The sequence below is a fragment of the Mytilus edulis genome, chromosome 8, assembly GCF_963676685.1.
Source record: "Mytilus edulis chromosome 8, xbMytEdul2.2, whole genome shotgun sequence".
Classification (NCBI taxonomy): Eukaryota; Metazoa; Mollusca; class Bivalvia; order Mytilida; family Mytilidae; genus Mytilus; species Mytilus edulis.
In genome coordinates, this window is record NC_092351.1 from 60,151,844 (window position 1) to 60,175,131 (window position 23,288).

General features: G+C 32.3%; 1 protein-coding gene across 1 annotated transcript; it reads right to left on the minus strand.

Annotated features, from left to right (window-relative positions):
• Positions 1-8,570: 8,570 nt before the first annotated feature.
• Positions 8,571-13,476, minus strand: LOC139484245 (uncharacterized). Its single transcript, XM_071267981.1, has 2 exons — positions 13,449-13,476; positions 8,571-9,031 (listed from the first exon to the last, which is right to left on the minus strand). The coding sequence occupies exons 1-2, from the start codon at positions 13,474-13,476 to the stop codon at positions 8,571-8,573; spliced, it is 489 nt and encodes a 162-aa protein (XP_071124082.1).
• Positions 13,477-23,288: the final 9,812 nt, after the last annotated feature.

Below are 23,288 nucleotides of genomic sequence, written 5' to 3' on the forward strand. Positions count from 1 at the left end.
TTTCTATATGAGCACGTAAAACATTAGTTTCCGATATCCACACTGTCTGTTAATTGTATGAATGGTGTTAAAATTCTAAACACAATTCCAAAATACATTGTGAATTGTTTGCGCACTTATTTTAACATGTTAAATCCGTAACACGTTTTGATTGGAGAAGTTTTTATGATTGTGTCATGTGTGTTGAAGATCATGTTTACCTTAGAAATTCTAGAAGTTTTTTGAAATTCATTTAATTAAAATACACATCCTATAACTAAATAAAAAAACACATTCAGAAATATTTACTTGGAAGATTTTAGTGTTTAAGTTCTTAAATGTTTAATTATTTAAAAAAAATAAATACATTCAGAAATGTTTATTTGGAAGATTTTAGTGTTCAAGTTCTTAAATGTTTAACTATTTAAAAAACAAACACATTTAAACATGTGTATATACAAGACTTGTGTTTACAATTAAAGTGTTTTCCAAGACATGTTTTACAATTAATGTGTTTCCCTAGAAATGTGTTTAAATAATATTATAATTCTAAACACGAGTTTTCAGGCATGCCATATAGAAAATCGCCTGAAAATAAAATATACTTTAAGTAATGGAAAGAAAAACAATTCCTACTACAAAACTTCAAAATCATGTAAAAATATGAGTTTTTTTAAAGACTAACAATAAGTCAACAGGTATTTGGTAGGAATTTGATAAAGCATTGGTACATTGTTACGGAGATCAAACGTCCTCTTCCACTGAATGATTGTTCATTGACTTAAACTTTAACTTTAACTTTAATAAAGTTATTTGTTAGGTCAGTTTATTCAGACTCATTACTAAAGGTCAATGATATTTAGTATGCTGTTTTGACAGAATTGTCATATCTCACTTCTTATGATTATCTGGCCCTGCAGCTTCAGTCGTGTTTCATTGACTTTATATGGTTTGCATACAAAATGCATGATAGAGTATTTATTTCAATTTTAACAGCTGCATTTAACTATTAAATGAGAGGTAAAAGATACAAAAGGAACGTTCAAATTCGAAAGTCGAAAAGTAAACTGACAACGCCATGGTATAAAAAGAAAGAAGACAACCCGACTAACAGACACGCATACCGCGTCTACTTATTTATAAACAACAGTACACAAAATACAACATATAAAACTAAAGACTGAGCAACACGAACCTCACTAGCACATAGGGATGTTGAATTAAGACGGAAACCCATCAAAAGATACATTTTAGAAAGATATAACCTTAACACAACAATCCAAATTTAATGAACGCGTAAATTTGAATGAGTGAGGATCACCTAACACCAAAATATCAAAAACGTAATAATAACGAAAATAAAAATCGATAAATACGGTGACATGTCTGTCTTTGTTAACTTAATCTAATCACATCGAAGTTGAAATACAGGATATCTCATATACAGTTTAGTTAGCCTCACACATGTACATCTAGAAACGTACAATGCGGTTTGGATAAGAACATTTACTTTACGCCAAGAGAGGATTTCATCTTTTTAATTGTTATCTTTCAATTTATATACTACAACATGCACGCAGCGACTGCAAATGGAATACATTTCTCCAAGTTGATAGAATATTCACTGTGCTTTACCTATTATCATTGTCTCATGCGTGAATTGCTACTTACAAGGAAACTATTGAACAAAGGGTATATGTTGGTAATGTTTTAGAAATTCCTTCGAGCGTTTCGGCGCTGTCATATTTTTTTTGATCGTTATTGAACATTTATGTCATAGATGACCCCAGATATTAGGCAGATAGGTTGATATTGCAAACTTTCTGATCCCTTTTCCTCGATGACTGTGACAAAACCGGATGACACTATTCACTGAATGCTATCTTCTTTGACCCACACTACGGATACCACGTGTGGAGCTGGATCTGCTAATCATCCCATAGCATATGTGATCACTCCGGCTTTTGTTGTGGTTTGTGTTGCTCAATCTTTATCTATATGTATTGTTTTTTTAAACTGATGTAAAAAAAAAATAGGAACACTACACAAATTTTGAGTTTTCGTTACACCTTGAAAATATGTAAAATATTCTAAAATTAAAAATATTCTAAAACTGTACATTTGTTGCTTATGGTTGTATGCAATACATGTAAGGATATAAAACAACATACAAAATGTATCCCTTTTTTCAATTCTGTTAAAAAAAACACACATTTAACAAGACAATAGTTTGTGTCTGGTCTACTTCACTGAAGTTTACCTGGAACCTTATATAAAGTTTTTTTTTGTATGGAGGAGGAATTTTTCAACAAACAATCGGCAATTCCATGGAAACTAACTATGCACCTCGTCTTGCCGACTTGTTCTTTTATTCATATGCGGTTGGTTACATACAATAACTTCTTAGGGAGAAAGAAAGAAATTAGCAGATTTCTTAAACTAAAGTTTCCAATATATAGATGATTTTCTCTCACTAAATATTTCAAAATTTTTCGACTGTTTTGAAATCGTCTATCCCATCGAACTAATGGTAAAGGATACAATAGATACAATTAAGTCTGCCTCATACCTTGACTGACATCTAGAAATCGACAATGAGGGTCGGTTGTAAACAAAGCTTTACAACGAAAAAGATTACTTCAGCTGACAATTTGTTAACTTTCCATTTCTATGTAGCAATATTCCAACAGTGCCTGGATTCGGAGTTTATATCCCCCGTTGATACGAAATTCCAGGGTTTGTATTTCCTATCATATTATAATTTCATTGATAGATGGTTCCTGCTCACAAGGAAGCTATAAAACCAAAAGTTCCAAGTGGAGAAGATAAAATAATTTCTTCGTGAATTTTACTGACGTCATCACGAATTGGTTTACCGTTATGGAATACTAGTATTCATTTTACAAATGATAGCGAATGTGTTACCAATGTAATGTCGTAAAATACAATTCTGCCTCCTGTTCCCGAATTTGATCTACCGACTTAGACTTATTACCAGGTTTGTACTAACATCTAGAACTGGATCTGTTTACACTTCCGCGGCACCCGAGTTTTGTCCCAGTGTTTGATGAGGTTCATCTAACTCAGCCTTAAATTTAATTTTTTATGTTATATTTTGTGTACTATTGTTGTCTGTTTGTTTTTATCATTTTAGTCATGGCTTTGTCAGGTTATTTTCTATTTGGGAGTTTGAATGTGCCCTGATATCTTCCGCCTCTCTTTTAGCATTTGCTAATGGTCTTTAATACCATAGTGTGCTTAGACATCCACTTTTACTTTGTTTGTATTATATATCTCAGTCGTTTATCAAATAAACGTATCCGTCTCATATTAAAGTTTTCTGTGTAGTTGAGTTGTGGGCGCAGGGTGTTTGTCCTTTCTTAGTTTTTCTTTCTGGCGATGTTTTTTTGTCTTTTTTATTAGACTTAAATGTTGTTGTTGTGCACCCCCTTTGATTCTATTACTCCATGTAGCATCTGCGAATTAAACAAGAGGCTCTTAAGAGCCTGTGTCGCTCACCTTGCTCTATGGGCATATTAAACAAAGGAAACAGATGGATTCATGACAAAATTGTGTTTTGGTGATGGTGATGTGTTTGTAGATCATGCTTTACTGATCATTCTTGCTACTTACAATTTTCTCTATCTGTAATGAACTTGGCCCTTTAGTTACAGAGGAAAATATTTTGTAAAAACTTACCAAAATTTACCAAATTAATGAAAATTGTAAAAAATTGACTATAAAGGGCAATAACTCCTTAAGGGGTCAACTGACCATTTTGGTCATGTTGACTTATTTGTAGATCTTAACTTGCTGAACATTATTGCTGTTTACAGTTTATCTCTATCTATAATAGTATTCAAGATAATAACCAAAAACGGTTAAATTTCTTTAAAAATTAACAATTGGGGGAGGGGGCAGCAACCCAACAACCTGTTGTCCAATTCATCTGAAAATTTAAGGGCAGATAGATAATTACTAGAAGTAAACCCCATGTCAGATTTGCTTTAAACGCTTTGGTTTCAGAGTTATAAGCCAAAATCTACATCTTACCTCTATGTTCTATTTTTAGCCATGGCGGCCATCTTGGTTGGTTGGCCGGGTCATCGCACATATTTTTTAAACAAGATACCCTAATAATGATTGTGGCTAAGTTTGATTTAATATGGTCCAGTAGTTTCAGAGGAGAAGATTTTTGTAAAAGATTACAAAAATTTACGAAAAATTGGTAAAAAATGACTATTAAGGGCAATAACTCCTTAATGGGTCAACTGACCATTTTGTTCATGTTGACTTATTTTTAGATCTTACTTTGCTGAACATTATTGCTGTTTACAGTTTATTTCTATCTATAATAATTTTCAAGATAATAACCCAAAACGGACAAAATTTCCTTAAAATTACCAATTCTTGGGCAGCAACCCAACAACCCATTGTCCGATTCATTTAAATTTTTTTAGGGCAAATAGATCTTGACTTAATAAACAATTTTACCCGTGTCAAATTTGCTCTAAAAGCTTTGGTTTCAGAGTTATAATCCAAAATATACATTTTACCCTTATGTTCTATTTTTAGCCATTGCGGCCATCTTGGTTGGTTTGGCGGGTCACCGGACACAATTTTTATTTTTTTTATCTAAAATCTGATTTATTGCACTATTGCTGTTATAATTAATACCATGTCTACAGCATTTGACAGGGCATCCCTGAAGTGTTAGTTTTACTGAACAAACAGGGAGATTGTTCAGTAAATTATTAATAATAATAATAAATGGTTAGATTTACATGTTACAATATTGTGTATACAGATTATACAGATTACTACAGAAATTATTTTCCGGAAAAGAATACATTCGTGAACCGCTTTGACTCTGTATATATGCTAGTTGACCTGGTCATGACCTATTGATCAAGGATTACACGATGGAGGCAAATTAACAGTCGAAGCAGTTTGTTGTATATTAATTATGTAGGTGAATATACTTGGTTACGAATTGAAGTACATTATATAAGTATATTTATTTATGAGTATGTGATATATTAAATGAAGGATGCGTCAGAATAGTAGGGGTTTAATCTTTATCACTGATCATGATCATGACGAAGTCTACAACACGTGGTTTTAAGATTAACTAATATAGAGACACATGTATTGCTGAATAAATTAGCATATAGCATATTTAGCATATAGCATATATGCGAGAATAATAATTATATGTATAAGCTTATTTCTTTCAAAATTTTACCATGTTTACCACCTGAAAGTGTCGAAATATTTAAGTAGTTCAAAAAATCTTTTTTGAACAGGGCATACACATCAAAATTTGTAGTTTTATAATTTGAACTGTGAGTGCACTTGTGGATAGAAAATGTAATGAGTGTCACCAACAGATTTATATCATAATAATTGATATCACTGATTTTATATCCTATAATGAGATTTCTGTAGTTTAGGATATGATGACCTATTTTAACTTTATTTAATAGTGTTTTGATCTTTTCCCAAAAAGTTTTAAAGTAACGACATTCTAGGAAAAAATGTTTATAATCTTCTGTTACATTACATAAGTCGCATTTACTGTCTTCTTTTATCTTCCATTGAAAAAGCAATTGTTTGCAAGGAAGGATATGATGCAGCAATTTCCATTTAAATATTTTTAATCTGTTATCTTTTAAATAAGTAAATATAAAGTTAAGCATTGATTTAATTGGAATTAACGAATCTAAATTTAGGACACGTTTCCATTTAAAGAAACCTGGAGGCGTGTCTTCATTTCCACTATTAATGTGTGTATATCTGTTTTGTTTCCATTACTTGTAAAATTATTATCTTATTTTTTTCTTTTGTATTGATGCAAAGGTTAAGTTTATTTTTAACTTTTGATTTTATTGATTTTTCTGATTTAAGTACCTTGAGCCATTCATTTGGTAAGGCATACTTAAGTTTTGAAATTTCAAACATTAAATTGGATTTTGAGGATATTTTATTAGATATTATTTCTTGAGAGATATTACCATTTTGGTCTATTATATCGTTAACGTATATAATACCTTCTTTTATCCAATTTATAAAAACTAAACACTTTCCTTGAAATTTTATCAGTTTGTTTCCCCATAAGATTTGTTGTCTAATGTTTTTAAAATTCATATTGAGTTTGGTATTATTTAAATTTTGTACTTTGAACCAAGACTTTACAATTTCTAAGTAGAATTTTGGTAAAGTTTTATGTAGGTTTTGTATTGAGTAAATGTTGTCTAGATTCATGTAAAGTAGCATGAAATTAGCACCAAATTTATTAAAGTAAAATGTCGGAATTACTTTCCAGTTTGCAAAATCATCTGCAGTAAGTCTTTTTATCCATGCTATTTGTAGTGCAGTTATATAATTGTCTATATCTGTCATTTTAAGCCCTCCCTCAGTAGTATTTTTGCTAAGGGTGGTTCGTTTGACCTTTTCTCGTTTACCATCCCATATAAAATTGTAGATAATAGTTTTAAACTGTTGAATAAATTCCTGTGGTAGGTTTGTGACTGAAGCTAAATATGTAAGGTTAGGTATAAGAAGAGATTTTACAACTGTTATTTTACCTATCATTGTAAGATTTCTTTTTTTCCAATTACTTATTAATTTGTCACATTTCTGTATTATTTTTTCAGTATTCAGCTTATCACATTCAGCTCGATCTGTTCCAAAATAAACTCCTAGACTTTTTATTGGTCCTTTATTCCATGTTATATTTTCAAACTTATCTTTACAATGTTTTAATTTTCCTAACCAAATGCCCTCAGTTTTTGATCTATTTAATTTTAAACCTGATAGCGTTCCAAAGATTTCAATAATATTAAGAGTGTGACGTACTTCATCTTTTGATTTTAGAAAAAGTGTTGTGTCGTCAGCTAATTGAGAAATCTTTAAACTGTGTGTTTTAGTATCTAGCTTAATTTGAAAACCTTTGATGTTGTTGTCTTGTCTTATTCTGCAGGACAAAATTTCTACAGCAATAACAAAAATCAGGGAACTTAACGGGCAGCCTTGTCTAATACCGCGTTTAATGTTATATGGTGATGAGACCCACCCATTGTTTAACATACAACCCGTTATGTCTTTGTACAGAGTTTTAACCCATTTGATAAAAGGATTTGGAAGGCCGAATTTCTTGAGTGCTTCATACATAAATGGCCATTCCAATGAGTCAAAGGCCTTGGAAAAATCTATGAATAGCAATGCTCCTTCAATATTAAAGTATTCTGCATGGTCTATTATGTCTTGAATTTGACGAATGTTGAAACCTATATATCTATTTTTTATGTAACCATTTTGGTCACTATGGATGATTTTAGTTAGTATTGGTTTAAGACGTTGTGCTAAAGAATATGCCATAAGCTTTGTATCAACATTGAGTAAAGTAATTGGTCTATAGTTGTCTAAAAGAAGTGGGTTTGCCTTTTTATATAATAAAGAGACTACTCCTATTTTTTGTAGTGTGCTCATTTCTTCCTTTTGATAGCATGTGTTAAAAACTTTAACAACAATTTCTTTTAAATTTGTCCAGAAGGTTTGATAAAATTCTACACTGATCCCGTCGATGCCCGGTGATTTATTTAATTTCATAGATTTAATAGCTTCTGTACATTCTTTTATGGTAAGCTCCCCTTCTAGATTTTGAGTTTCCTCATGAGAAAGAGTTTTATCTACTTTTGTTTCTGTTATATATTTTTTTATTTCATTTTCATTAGGATTTGTACTTTTATATAAATTTTCATAGAAGTTTTTTTCTAACTTTAAAATTTCAGATGAATCTGTTACAATTTCTCCTTTTTCATTCGTAAGTGCAGAAATATTTTTATGAGTTTGTCTGGAATTTTCAAGGCCTATAAAACATTTTGTGTTTTTTTCTCCTTCTTCTGTCCATTTTACACGTGATCTAACCTGAGCTCCCTTTGCTTCATTTATGTAAAGGTTCTCTAGTTTTTTCTCAGCATTGTTTATTCTATTTTGAACATTATTATCCTGTAAGTTTTCTGCATTTTCGTTCAATTTTTTTAATGACAGTTCTAATTTAATTATTTCATTTTTATTTTCAGCTTGTTTTTGCCTACAGTATTTAATGGTTATGTCTCTTACTTCAGCTTTAAAAACGTCCCACTTAACTCGAGGATCTACCGCCGTAGTAAGTATTTTTTGTTTATAAGTTTGAATTAAGTTATTAATGAGATTTTGATATTTTGTGTCATTCAATATACTGTTATTAATTTTAAAGAAACCTCGGCCTCAATTTTTAAACTAGATACCCCAATGATGATTGTGGCCAAGTTTGGTTAAATTTGGCCCAGTAGTTTCAGAGGAGAATATTTTTGTAAAAGTTAACGACGACGGACGACGACGGACGACGGACGCCAAGTGATGAGAAAAGCTCACTTGGTCCTTTGGGCCAGGTGAGCTAAAAATGTAAGTGACAAAAGTATATGTAATAGCTTTGTCCATAGAAATACAATTGTTTTCGACCATCGATTCTTACAAATCCTTCGACATTCACTTGAGCAATGTATATATTAAAAAATCTGAATACATATTTGGTATCTTTTATTTTATTACTTAGAACAGACTACACATGTCAATGGATAATTGTTTATATAAGGTGGACATTTCAAAGATCTGCATTTGGTAACAACTTCATAGAAAAGTTTACCGTAACGTTGGTCCACGCCTCCCATAATGTATTCTGGGTTCGTGTCAACGCAAACGTAGGTAGAAGCAACATGATGAGCATGATATCCCGATGCCAAGTGTCCATGGTATTTCACATTCCAGCCACTGTAACATGTATTCTTACCAGGAATCATTATAACAGATGTGGCACGATCAGTTCTACAGAGAGCACAGGGAACGTCCTCGTCATCAGAATTAGAAGCAAAAAAGTTGGAATCAAATTCTTCACGGTACATACGACCGTTGTCACCCCCACTGGTCTTTACATAATTTGGATCTGGTGGCAAACATACGTATTCAGCAGCTGATCCTGCATCGGCATAATTGCCACCACCTGCAAAGCCTGTAATTAAAAGAAAGTACACCTGCTATACTGCAAATATGATATGTATATACATGTATGTATATTTGTTTTGCATGCACACGTATATAAATTGCGGTTTTTATCCAACGCAATCATAGGTTTGAACGTTTTTTTTCAATTTAGACTTGTGTATATATGTATATAAAGCCCAGTCTATGGAAGAAGCGTATCGATAAAAACTTTTCTTATATCACATAGCGATATTGTCTAATATCAATTGTAAAGATGCAGACATTCCATGCGGAAAATGTTGTTTTCGGCAACGAAAAATTAAGAAAATACTAATTTTAAAACGTATTGTTCAAATATAAACAACAATTGAGTCTAAATATACATGCAGAAGTTAGTTAGAAGCTTAAGTTTATGTCAGTGTAAAATTTAAAGTGCTGTGTTTTTCTTATATACATAAATAAACAATGCGATACTTTTAAAATATCAATGCGATACTTTTAAAATATCATAGCGGTGTTTTTGTTATATCAATATTAGTACCGATTAGTATTAATATTAGACTGTTGTACCCATATTTTGACAATTTTACCTATCATGTCTGTTTTGTTCACGCATCGTTGTATATATGACAGAATTTGATGAGACTGTCATACACGTGAGAGGTGAAGTGCTATAAAACCAGGTTCAATCCACCATTTTCAAAATTTGAAAATGTCAGTACCGAGTTAGAAATATGACAGTTGTTATCCATTCGTTTGGTGTGTTTTATCATTTGATTATACCATTTGATAAGGGACTTTCTGATTTGAATTTTCCTCGGAGTTCAGTATTTTTTTTAAATTTTACTTCTTAGTAGTATTGTATGTAAATAAGCAGTTTTAAGACCATTGCTCAAATTCAAATTTTTTTTTGGTAACATCTTACAAATTTCTCAATTGGTTTTGGAAGCAAATCTAATCAAATAAGAGTTTAATAAACAATGCCGTAATCAAATAATCAAATAGCTAAGTATCAAAATGATTGACCTGTACTTTTGAATCTCCTTTTTTAAAAATTAGACCGTTGGTTTTCCTGTTTGAATGGTTTAACACTAGCAATGTTCTTTTTCCTATATAGCGTGGTGTTAGCTGTGAGCCAAGGCTCCGTGTTTAAGGACCTTCTTTGATCTATAATGGTTTACTTTAAACAAATTACTACTTTGATGGAAAGTTGTCTCATTCGAACTCATGCACCATCTTCTTATATCTATAAATCTTTAAAATTTCCCCTTATAAATAACTGCTTTCCAGTCCTCCAACTGAACAATCTAAATTTATGAATATAGAAAAGATATATAGATATAGGAAGATGTGGTGTGAGTGCCAATGAGACAACTCTCCATCCAAATAACAATTAAAAAAAAAAAGTAAACCATGATTATAGGTCAATGTATACGGCCTTCAACACGGAGCCTTGGCTCACACCGAACAACAAGCTATAAAGGGCCCCAAAATTACTAGTGTAAAACCATTCAAACGGGAAAACCAACGGTCTAATCTACAAATGTATATAAAAAAACGAGAAACGAGAAACACGTATATATTACATAAACAAACGACAACTACTGTACATCAGATTCCTGACTTTGGACAGGTGCAAACATTTGCAGCGGGATTAAACGTTTTAATGGATCCAAACCTTCTCCCTTTTTCTGAAAGAATAGCATAACATCACAACATAGAAAAACACACAATAAAATATCAATTGGCAGACTTAACTCAATCAAAAAACGTAAATTAATACACAATGAACGAATGAACGAATATACACATTTCTAACGTCAAAAGACATTTACATCTTATTTATTTGTGTTCTAAACATTTTTTTTAGTACTCATTGAAGAAATGAATTTATAACAAGCGATACGGATTGTTATTTTGCACTAAGAAAAGTTCGCGTATTTATACGATCGGTTACTAGCCAAAAACGAAAGTCAAATCTCTGTGGCAACAATACATCGGAATACCCTCACGGTCATTGCGATGTAAAAGAGCGTCCACACGGCGAGCTGATTATGTTCATAGAGATATCGATTTACCAACGGGGAAAAGTCTTTGATATCCAAAAAGAACTGTCTTCCTTCTCAATATCTTTTGCTATGTTAATAATAAATATATTTTCTGTTTGACAAGATTTTTGATTTTCGTTGTATCTGAAGTTGTCCAATTTTTATAGTCTGAGGCTACTCAGTTGGTATCTTCAAAGAGCGGGACATCAGCATTTGTACATTTTAATTTGTTTGGATTATTGATTTTACCATTTGAATCTTCAATGTAATTTGGAGCTGTATTGGATTGGATTGTTTGAATGAATGTTTCTTTTAAGTAATGATATTTTTTGTCTATTTCGATATTACCAAGGTGGGTAGACTATAGCAGTGTGACAAGTAAATTAGAATCTAATAGGTCGGTAGACGTATTTGCAACCGCTTTTAAATTCCGCCATTGCATCATCACTTCAAATAGAATTATAAAAAAGAAGATGTGGTAAGATTGCCAATGAGACAACTGTCCACGAGAGACCAAAATAACGCAGACATTAACAATTATAGGTCGCCGTACGGCCTTCAACAATGAGCAAAGCCCATACCGCATAGTCAGCTATAAAAGGCCCCGACAATGTAAAACAATTCAAACGAGAAAATAACGGCCTTATTATATAAAAGAAAAATGAACGAAAAACAAATATGTAACACATAACCAAACAACAACCACTGAATTGCAGGCTCCTGACTTGGGAAAGGCACATACATAAATAATGTGGCGGGGTTAAACATGTTAGTTTGTTGGTTAAACCATGTGATTGAATACAATAGACTGAACAGGTTGTTAACACTTTCAACTATCAATAGGGTCAAGCAACATTTTCGGAATGATAAGTTCATGTAAGCGTTAATTGTGTTACAGTTACGAAATTTTAGTGATGTTGATCCTAAAACATTGAACTGGTCATGATCTAAGTTTGTGAATTATGTTTGCAGTTTTCTTGACATGCATTGTGACGTGTCATCGTATTAATTATATATTAGAAAACTATAGCAGTTATATTAGAAAAGTATCGCATTCATAAATTTTTGATATTAAAAAATCATCGCTATGATATAAGACAAATATCGCATTGATATTTTAAAATATAGCAGTATCGTTGACTTATAATAGGTGATTTTGGCGTAGCAAACAATTGAATTCATCTCAATTGCATTCCACTGAATTTGCTACATGATATTTATAGAATGTGTACATCTACAAATGATAAATCGTGCATTTATGTTTCATTTATTCAATAATTCAATTTTGCATATAGCGGGTACTCGATGTACCAAATCTTAAAAGTATTTACAATCAAATAAAACTTCAAGTATGATAATGTTTATCATATATGCAAACTATTTAAACAATTTTTTTTTCCAGATTTTAATTCCTTAATTTTCATAGATAATTTCATGTTCATTATAATGGGTGAAAAAAATAATAAAACATTCCTAAATAATAAGAATGGCAATAATTATTATGTTTTACTAATTATTATTTTATTTCTTTTTATCCTTTTTAATTTATCATTTAAAAGAAAAGAAAACATGTTCTTATGACAGTCATAAAAGCATCAAAGGTATGACTATCTTAGGACAGCTTTGATTTACATTCTATGACATATCATATGATAGTCATAATATGGTCATAAGATTTGTCCTATGATATATCTAATGACATATCTTACGATACTTTCGAAAACCAGGCCTCTGATCTACCTTAAAACAAAGAAAATATATTAACCATGCAATCATAGTAAGATGTCAATTATCAGGAAATTCAGTGACATAGATTGGTCCTTATCCTTCTAGAGCTAGAAAAGGTCATAAAGGGTATCAGAAGGGGACTTGTATATGATAAACGAATTTCTTAATATGACAAAGTGCATTTGACATATTTAAAATAAAAAGTGTAACATTGCTTTTACCTATTTTGTTTAATTGTATAAACGACTGATTATAATCATATCATGAAAATTGTGTTGTCCTAAAAACAAGAAGAATACCATGAATACGGTAACCGCCGTCGAAACGTAATCATAACCATTTCGATATAGGACCAATAGTGTCAAATAAGTACTTTCGCTTTAAATATTTCCCCACAATCATTTTAATTATTTCGTAATTGAAATTATTGTGGGGAAATATATATGAGAGAACAGTTATGTTAAAGAAAAAAAGACAATGCCGATGATTTCGTTTTGCTGTTCCATATCCACTGTGTATAAATAACCTCGGCCAGAATGTTAGACTAGGTAGTATCTAGTGCATAGAAATACAAATATTGAGGTGCAAAAGGTTACTGACTAATCTTGTAATCTGTTGATCGTTCCTTCTACTTAAGATATTACAATGTAATTTTGAATTTTGTTTTACAAAATTCAGCTTTTAGGATACGGAACATTTTTACGCGACGAATCCGAGACTTTGAATCAATTTTTAGCGGCCTTACATACAGATTAACAAAGAAATGAACAGACATGAACCGTTATGATGGTTTTTGATGTTCCGTTACTGTTCTGAAAATTAGACACTATCCAGTCTTAGTTTAATAATGATAACTAGGTGTTTTGTTAATCAATTGATGCCAAATGACTGGCAATGTTTGGAACTGTCCTTTAAATGATTATCTTTGGTTCAATCAACTTAATGAAGACTATTATTATTCTACTGTTGTTCACTCAATATCTCAGTTTGGGGTATACTTAAAAAAAATACCGATTTGTTTGTACGTTGCCGTATGAAATCTTCTTTGAAGTAGATCAACCAATAGAGTGTTTGACAGAACGACTTCATATTGATCAGCATTGTCCAAATGACGTGGATTCAAACAACACTAAGTCGTCGTATGGCCTTCAACAATGAGCAAAACCCATACCTTAAAGCCAGCTATTAAAGGCAAAACATGACAACAATTCAAATGTAAACACCAACAACATAATTTACAACAAAACGATAAAAGAAAAAGAAAATATATAACAGACATCAACCAACGACAATCACAAAATAACAAACCCCTGACTTGAAACAGGCACATGCATAAAGGATGTGGCGGAGGTTTGTAGAAAATTAGCGTTTTGCAAAGTTTATCTGTGGTAACATGCAGCTGGTACAATGGTCATTAAGTTGTGACCTTAGGTAACCTCACCATAGTCTAACATACAGAGGTATTCTGAGGTTACATATTTATATACAGTAGTTAAGAAATGACATTAGTTAACATGTGCACTTGGCCATGTATAGAAATGCAGAAGTGCCCTGAGGAAAACTAAAAAAATAGTGTTTTGTAAAGTTTACACAAAGTGTGGTAATACGAGTATGTGCAGTAATACAGAGTAACCTCACCATGTACAGCAATACAGAGGTAATATTAGGTAACCTCACAATGTTCAATCATACAGAGGTGACCAGAGGTAACCTCACCATGTGAGCAATCATAGATATGATCTGAGATACAGGAAATACACAGTAATTCAGAGATGACCTAAGGTTATCTGACCATGTACAAAAGTCCACTGGAGATGTGAGGTTTTTCCTTGAAAATATCCAACATCTCTCAAATAAGATTGATTAAGACAATTAACATTTTAAAAAAGCAGTTATATACTATATAACCTGTGCTTGTAACTACGTTACTTTCTAAGTAATATCAAATGAAAAAAAATAGATTACTGTTCGTACTGCAATGTTTCTTTTTTTTAATACTGGTGAATAAAATCCTTACAGTGTGTACTGGCTGGTCATCATCGCGTATGATACGATTTTGATACTCATACACAGCTAATGAATATTATGCATTAATATAGATAAGATCAGCACGTGTACCAATAGACTGAGAGTTGTAGATTTGTAGTGTAAATATATAGATGCCGTTTATAGAATACAAAATTAGATCAGAAACATAGGTATTAAAATTGAGAATGGAAATGGTGAATATGTCAAAGCGACAACCACCCGACCATAGAGAAGACAACAGCCGAAGTCAACCAATGGGTCTTCAATGTAGCGATAATTCCCGCAGCTGTAGGTGTCCTTCAGCTGGCCCCTAAAAATATGCATAATAGTTCAGTGATAATGGACGTCATACTTAACTCCGAATTATACACAAGAAACTAAAATTTAAAATCATACAAGCCTAACAAACGCCAGAGGCTCCTGACTTGGGACATGCGCAAAATTGCAGCGGGGTTAAACATGTTTATGAGATCTCAACCCTCCCCCTATACATCTAGCCAGTGTAGAAAAGTAAAAGCATAACAATACGCACATTATAATTCAGTTCAAGAGAAGTCCGAGTCCGATGTCAAAAGATGTAACAAAAGAAAATAAATAAAATGACAATAGTACATAAATAACAACAGACTACTAGCAGTTAACTTACATGCCAGCTCCAGACCTCAATTCGACTGATTGAAAGATTATGTGTTCATCATATGAATATCAGGCACAATCCCTCCCGTTAGGGGTTTAGTATCATACTATCATAAAATATATGAGAAGAACATAACCCGTCTCATGCCAACAACTGTTTTTTTAGAAATAGATGTGTTTAGTTCCGATTCAAAGACTCTATCGGTGAATCAATATTAAAGCCAAAATATGCAATCTTTAATGACCTGACAACAGTATCGTAACTATATCCCTTTTTAATAAGTCTATTTAAAGATTTTGTTAGTTTCTGAGGAGAATACTGACATTTTTGTTCTTTATATAGCATATTTCCATAAAAAATTGGATGTGAAATACCTGAACGTATAAGATGTCTGCATGTTGAGTTATATTTACGAATTATTTCCTTATACCGATGATAAAATTTAGTAAATGTTTTGACCAGTTTGTGATATCGAAAACCCTGGTGTAATAATTTTTTAGTAATACATAAATTTCTCTCGCTAATATCTAATACGTTGTTACATACACGAAAGAATCGTACAAGTTGAGATATATAAACACCATAAGATGATGACAAGGGAACGTCACCATCTACAAATGGATAATTAACAATAGGAAATGAAAAAACATCTCTCTTATCAACAATTTTTGTATTAATCTTCCCATTTATGATATAGATACCAAGATCGAGGAAAGGGCAGTGGTCATTGTTATCATTAGCTTTAATTAAAGTAAGTTCTACAGGATAAATTTCTTTAGTATACATACGGAAGTCGTTATTATTGAGAGCCAATATATCATCCAAATATCTAAAAGTATTGTTAAATTTTTGTATCAAATATTGTTTTGATGGGTCTTTGCTAATTTAAGTCATAAATTGTAACTCATAACAATACAAAAACAGGTCCGCAATAATTGGTTCATAGTTAGTCCCCATTGGAATTCCAAAAACTTGACGATATACGGAATCTCTAAAGCGAACAAAAATGTTATCAAATAAAAATTCAAGCGCATAAATAGTATCAAAGCATGTCCAATTGACATAGTTCTTTTGTTTATTGCTACTAAAAAATGATCGCAAAGAGTTTGAACATATGTGCTCGCATTCCGACTTTTTAAATGCCCAGTTAATTAGGGATGTGATTTTTTTCTTAATAAGAATATGAGGCAAAGTGGTATATAGGGTAGAAAAATCAAAACTTTGAACAGATTTAAAATCACCAATATATGCATTCAATTTATCATGTACTTCCAACGAGTTTTTGACACTCCAAAAGTAATTAATTCCACTGTTTTCAAAGGCCTTATTTGAACAATTTATTATCAGGTTTTTTATTGTACCAAGTGTACTAGTAAGTAAAACAGACAATTTAGTAGTTGAACAACGGACAGTGGCGGGTCCATGGGTGTTCTGGGTATAGGAACCCTTTTTTTTGGAGATCAATGCATTTGAATGGAAATATATAGTTGGAACCCCCTCCTTGTGTCCTGGATTGGGAACCCCCCTTTTTTTAAATGGATGGATCCGCCACTGCCCCTCATGCAGTCGAACAAGATGGACTGATTTTAATAACCTATCTATTAAATGTTATCATTTTCTACTTATGTTACTTTAAAAGAAATAACCAAAATCAATAGATGCGTAATCTGTCCATATGTAAGTGTCATATATTACCAAACACAATGATAGTCAAAGTTTCAACAGGACATTCACGAAACTTAGGCAGCAATCATTTCATTTTCAGGGGGGGGGGGCTATGGTTTTTATTTAAAGTTTGTTTCTAATTGTTCTGCCACTATAGTTAATGCTAAAATTGAAATGAAAGAAAAAAGAAATTTATTTTTTCGACCTGTCTCCAAAAAATATTGTCTTTCGCCGAAGGAAAAAAATCCATAGCCTCCCCCCCCCCCCCCCCCCCGAAAATCAAATGTTTGCTGCCTTAGGCATGTGTGGATAACTTTTATTCTTTAATAGTTAGTTTAAATAATTGTATATACATTTATTTACATAAATCTCTATGAAACCAGTTTTTGACAACTATTATTATAAAAGTTTAAATCGCCATTCAAAAAGTGTTTTCTTTTTAATTATTTTAAGTCATTTACGTTCTACTAAATAAATATCTGTTCACGTTGCAATGATCACAAAAAACCAAATATTAGGATTTTTTTCGTGAATTATTTGTCGTAACTTATTGTAAAAAATTGTATGTGTTCCTGTTTTCTCCTATTTTTCGCACATATACTGTCAGTCGAAATAGAAAGTACAATGATGTATTTTTAGTTTATTCTATTTTTAGATCATGTTATTACTACGCATATGGGCACTATTGCCACGATTACCTGAGGGCACCGATTACCTCAGGGCATACAGCAGCGGACCTAACTGCCATCTGCTATTTATTAGGACAATGGTGTTTGAGCTAGTTAATGAGACAGTAGATTTCTAGCAATAAGTTTGTAAAATTTAACGCTCTAGCACTGCCGTGTGTGAAACATTGAGAAGGATTGTTGATGGTTCATCGTGTCTTTTATAGGTGCTAGGATTCTGCGAGCTTTGGTCATCTATATTTGAAAGATGTATATTGTGACAAGTTACAGGCTATTTTTGTGTTTATTTAAATAGTCGTCAAAAGTGCGTTATAAATAAATGTTAATAATGTGCCTTCGTTGAGGTAAATGATTGTATAATCAAATGATTTTGATAAAAAAAAAGAACAGATAGATAAGACAAAGTACTACTCAGTAACATCTTTTCGAAATTTTTAGTAATGTACTATGTTTCTTAAATAATTCTTTATGCATAAGATTGAAAATGTATCAGGTATTCATATTTACATATTGCCTAGAAATTGTTTTTAGATTATCAAGATCATACCTTCAACAAATCCACAAAGGAAACCTGATAGATGTGTATCACCGTGGAAGAAGGTATGGTTAATTTGTCTCTGAATTTATTTCACACAAAGACTGACGTTCCTCAAGAACTTCGTTTCGAATATTCAGAATCTAGAAGCATTTGCTAACTTTATGATTTATGTCTATTGAGTAACCAGGAACATTTGCACTACTTTCTGGATAGTTAAGACCAGAAAACAATCCGTAGTATATATTGTGTTAATCAAAGACTAACCTCCTTATAGTATTCACCACAAACTAACATTGGATGTTCATGTTAATAGATCATCTATTTATTTACGTTTTTACTATGCTGAGTGTTCCGGCGTTTTATTTTGTGCTATCTTCCTGACACGTAGGGTTGTCCTTTGAGCAGTATTTTAAACATTGCCATATAAGCGGGAGGTTTGACTTGCCTTTAAACAAGGTTCAAACGTTTTTTTTTTAAATGTTCAGTACTAAGTCATGACTAAGGCAGGTGTTATCAAATGACCGTTGTTATGTATGTTAGCGTTTGTGTTTGTTGCAGTTATGTTTTTCTGTTGTGCCGTTGTTTTTTTTAGAACAAACAACAGCAGAAGGTCTTCAATGCAGCGAGAAATTCAGCTGGCCCTAAACAAATATATATACTAGTTCAGTGATAATGAACGCCATACTTAACTCCAAATTATACACAAGAAACTAAAATTAAAAATGATTAAAATTCACGGGTCTACAAGTAGACGAACAGCATAAGATCATGAATAAATAGTTGAAGTATGATTGCCTGTGAGACAACTTTCCACTAGAAATCAAATGGTATACAACATGTAGTAGAAGTAGTATACAACTAAAGGTCACCCGTCGGTCTTCAACAATGAGCAAACACACATACCGCATAGCAATAAAAAGGCTCTGAAAAATGTAAAAGAAATTCTAACGTGTGTTTCATGTCCATGTCTTATATATCATGTACTGACTAAAACTGACGAGGAAAGGTAACACACGGCCACTGAAAGCTTTATTTTTGTAGAGCCCAGGTGGTCGTGTGGTCTAGCGGGACGGCTGCAGTGCAGGCGATTTGGTGTCACGATATCACAGTAGCATGGGTTCGAATCCCGGCGAGGGAAGAACCAAAAAATTTGCGAAAGCAAATTTACAGATCTAACATTGTTAGGTTGATGTTTAGACAAGTTATATATATACATCTTCATGCCTTATATATCATGTACTGTAGTACGCTGCTAGATTAAAACTGACGTGGAAAGGTAACACATGCCCACCGAAAGCTTTACTTTTGTGAAGCCCAGGTGGTCGTGTGGTTTAGCGGGACGGCTGCAGTGCAGGTGATTTGGTGTCACGATATAACAGTAGCATGGGTTCGAATCCCGGTGAGGGAAGAACCAAAAATTTGCGAAAGCAAATTTACAGATCTAACATTGTTGGGTTGATGTTTAGACGAGTTGTATATATATATATATACATAGATTAGATCGTTGGTTTTCCCGTTTGCATGGTTTTACACTAATTTTGGGGATCTTTATAGCTTATTGTTCGGTGTGAGCCAATGCTCTGTGTTGAAGGCTGTACATTGAACTGTAATGGTTTACTTTTATAGATTGTTATTTGGATGGAGAGTTGTCTCATTGGCACTCACACCACATCTTCCTATATATAATTTTTAAAAAACTGGTTAAAAGTTAACATTTAAAAGAACTAACAATAAAATGAAAAATCTGAAGGGTATGTGTGCTAATTTGTGAAATTAAGCTTTTGAAAATTTGGCGGCAAATAAATATATCTAGAATTTTGGATAGTAACATAGGCCCCTTTTTTCTTCCAAAAATTTTTTTCAAATCTGGCACAATTTGTAACTACACTTTATGGATAAAAAGAGATGCGGACATCCTAGAGCACTCTGTCATTTCGTCTCTGGTAAAATATTGTCTCGTTAGCAGTTATAACACATCTTCTTATTTATACATCCAAATTGAATTATTTGATCTAACAGAATATAACACACAAAGCAACGTTTTTGGGGCGATTATTTGCAAGAACATGAAACCAGTTGTGTTTTAAGAGAACGAATAATATGGTATGAAATATTAACCTATTATTTGTAACAGTCACACATTTTACTAAGTATTATTTTAATAATCAATAGCGAACATGGAAATGTCAATTTTAACAATACAATTGCACGCAATTTGTCAATTAAATAAATTTGATTTTTTTTTCTTCCATAAAAAATGATATATCTGCTGCAGTGGTTGGAAGGAAACATGAAAAAAAGTATGATGATGATTATTTACATCATGTTTTTTTGTATTTTTCAGGTTGCAAAATCTGAAAAGCAGAGTTCAGATAATGACAAACATTTCACAGTAACAGTAAACATCCCGAAGACTTTACCTATCCTTGGATATGTGTTACAACAAAACTATGATCCTTTGAATAATGCAGATTGGACACGATTTAAGGAACGGATAAACGGGAAGCAACGAAAACTATACAACAAAATGGAAGAAGTATTGTCTAATAATAAGGCAATTGAAACAAAAGTGCTGAACACATTTAAAAGTCTTGAGAGAAGAATGCAAACTGTAGAAAAGGAAACGTCTAAAATACACCAGCTACAAAAGACAAGTCAAAATACCACCAAGGTCATCGCATCGAGTTTGGATGAAGTTAAATTGACAATCAACGACCTGCAAGTCAGAATAGCAGAAGGTAATTAGACACAAAGTAAAAGAGAGGCTTAAAATAGTTCCAAATCGAATAATCAATTATAACATATTGTTTTAAATATATGTTTGTGTGTGCATCGAATTGATGAGTCGAGGCCTCTTCTACTTATTTTGATAGCTTTTTTCTGATGTTGTATTGTTAAATAAAATTGAGAATGGAAATGGGGAATGTGTCTTAGAGACAGCAACCCTACCATAGAAAAAACAAGAACAGAAGGTCACCAACAGGTCTTCAATGTAGCAAGAAATTCCCGTACCCGGTGGCGTCCTTTTACTAGCCCCTAAACAAAAATATACTTGTTCATGATAAAAATTAACGCCATACTAATTTTCAAATTGTACACAAGAAACTAAAATGAAAATAATACAAGACAGAGGCTGCTGACTTAGGACAGGTGCAAATATGCGGCGGGTTTAAACATGTTTAAGATTCACAACCCTCCCCTATACCTCTAGCCAATGTAGAAAGGTAAACGCATAACAATACGCACATTTAAAATTCAGTTCAAGAAAAGTCCGAGTCTGATGTCAAAAGATGTTACCAAAGAAAATAAACAAAATGACAATAATACATCAATAACAACATACTACTATCAGTTAACTGACATGCCAGCTCCAAACTTCAATTAAACTGATTGAAAGATTATGAATTCATCATATGAATATCCTTCCCTTTAGGTGTTTAGTATCATACCATCATGAAATTTTTACACAACTGTTACGAATTAGACAAATTGAGCGTATGAGAACATGTTTAAACCGCCCAATTTTTATGGACCTGTCCTAAGTTAGGAGCCTTTAATTGAGTTTGTGTTGGTTTTTGCTGTTCATCATTTTTCTGTTTCATTCAATGATTCGTACAGTTTGTTTTTGTGTTGTTTTGTTACTGCACTCTCCGTGGTTTAGACGGGGTGGGGTCGTGTGCTTGCTAACATATATAACTTTTATACCTGTCTGTTTTCATTGTCTTAAAAAGCACGAAATATTTAGTGTTATTTTCATTTACGACTTATATAGAACGACAAAATATTGTCAACATGTTTTAAATTTCCTGCGTAGATATTTGTTAAGAAAGTTTAAAGCAAATATTTTTAAGTGTTATTGATAGCATAATGATATGAATAATGAGACATTTATCGAGATTTACGAACAAATGTTAAATTTTCTTTTTTTAAGAATATGTCGGATGTTTCCAGGACAACGCTTCGGACAGGCATTTTCGACATAGGATACAATCATTTGGTAACAAAATAACACTTGCTTTATGCAAAAGACATTGTAAAGGTTACAAGTTCACGGGGCTTCAGGTGAGTGAACATTTTGATAAAATAAATAGATAGATTTCGTATGATTGCCAATGAGACAACCTTCCACTAAAGCCGAATTAGTATAAAATTTTACAACTATAGGTCACCCTACGGTCTACAACGATGAGCAAAAACACATACTGCATAGTAAGTTAGAGAAGGCTCAATGACACATGTCAAAGATATTCAAACGAGTATAACGACGTCCTGATAAATTTTGAAAACAATAAACAAAACACGAATAATAGTTGTAATAAAATGTCAGTTCTGGATGTCTCTCTCTTGTAGGTTCCTCGTAAACCACCACTGTATTTTAGAACAAAGCAGGTCACTATAAACATGAGTATGTTTGATCCTAATATGCATGACAAATGTTCAACTGAACGTTTGCCACTAATCTCTTAATCCTCATTTATAAATTGTGATATATAAGTTTAAATGATAAGATAGTGATAGTTATTCTTCTGACAAGACCAGATCGACATGCAGCGATTAAACGGAATAATATAATAGCTGATTTTTATTATTTTATAGGGAGGTAAATTTTGTTTGGGTGGAAATGATGTTAACAGTGAAAAGAATTACCATCAACGTTTGCCCGAATCAAGCTGCAGTCTGCAATGTGAAGGCGAACCTACTAGGAACTGCGGTCACCACGGAATAAATTCTATATATAGAGGTACGATATCCGAAAAGATACATTAAAGTTCGAGCAACAGTTAACAAACTTTTTAGCAAAAGTTGTGACAAATCCTAGTTACTAAATCTTGACCATCATAGATAAAACATAAGTTAAAGCCCATGAATATAAAAAATATCAGATCAAAATTAATTTCAAAAACAAGCTTGGTAGAAACTTGATCAATATGATTAACTAGATAAACACTGTACAA

Bases quoted from the DNA above. Each gene is read 5' to 3' on its own strand.
- LOC139484245 (XM_071267981.1), bottom strand. From the start codon at position 13,476: ATGTTCCGTATCCTAAAAGCTGAATTTT. The intron at 9,032-13,448 runs GTAAAACAAAAT...TTTTAATTACAG, and splicing joins TATCCTAAAAGCTGAATTTT to GCTTTGCAGGTGGTGGCAAT.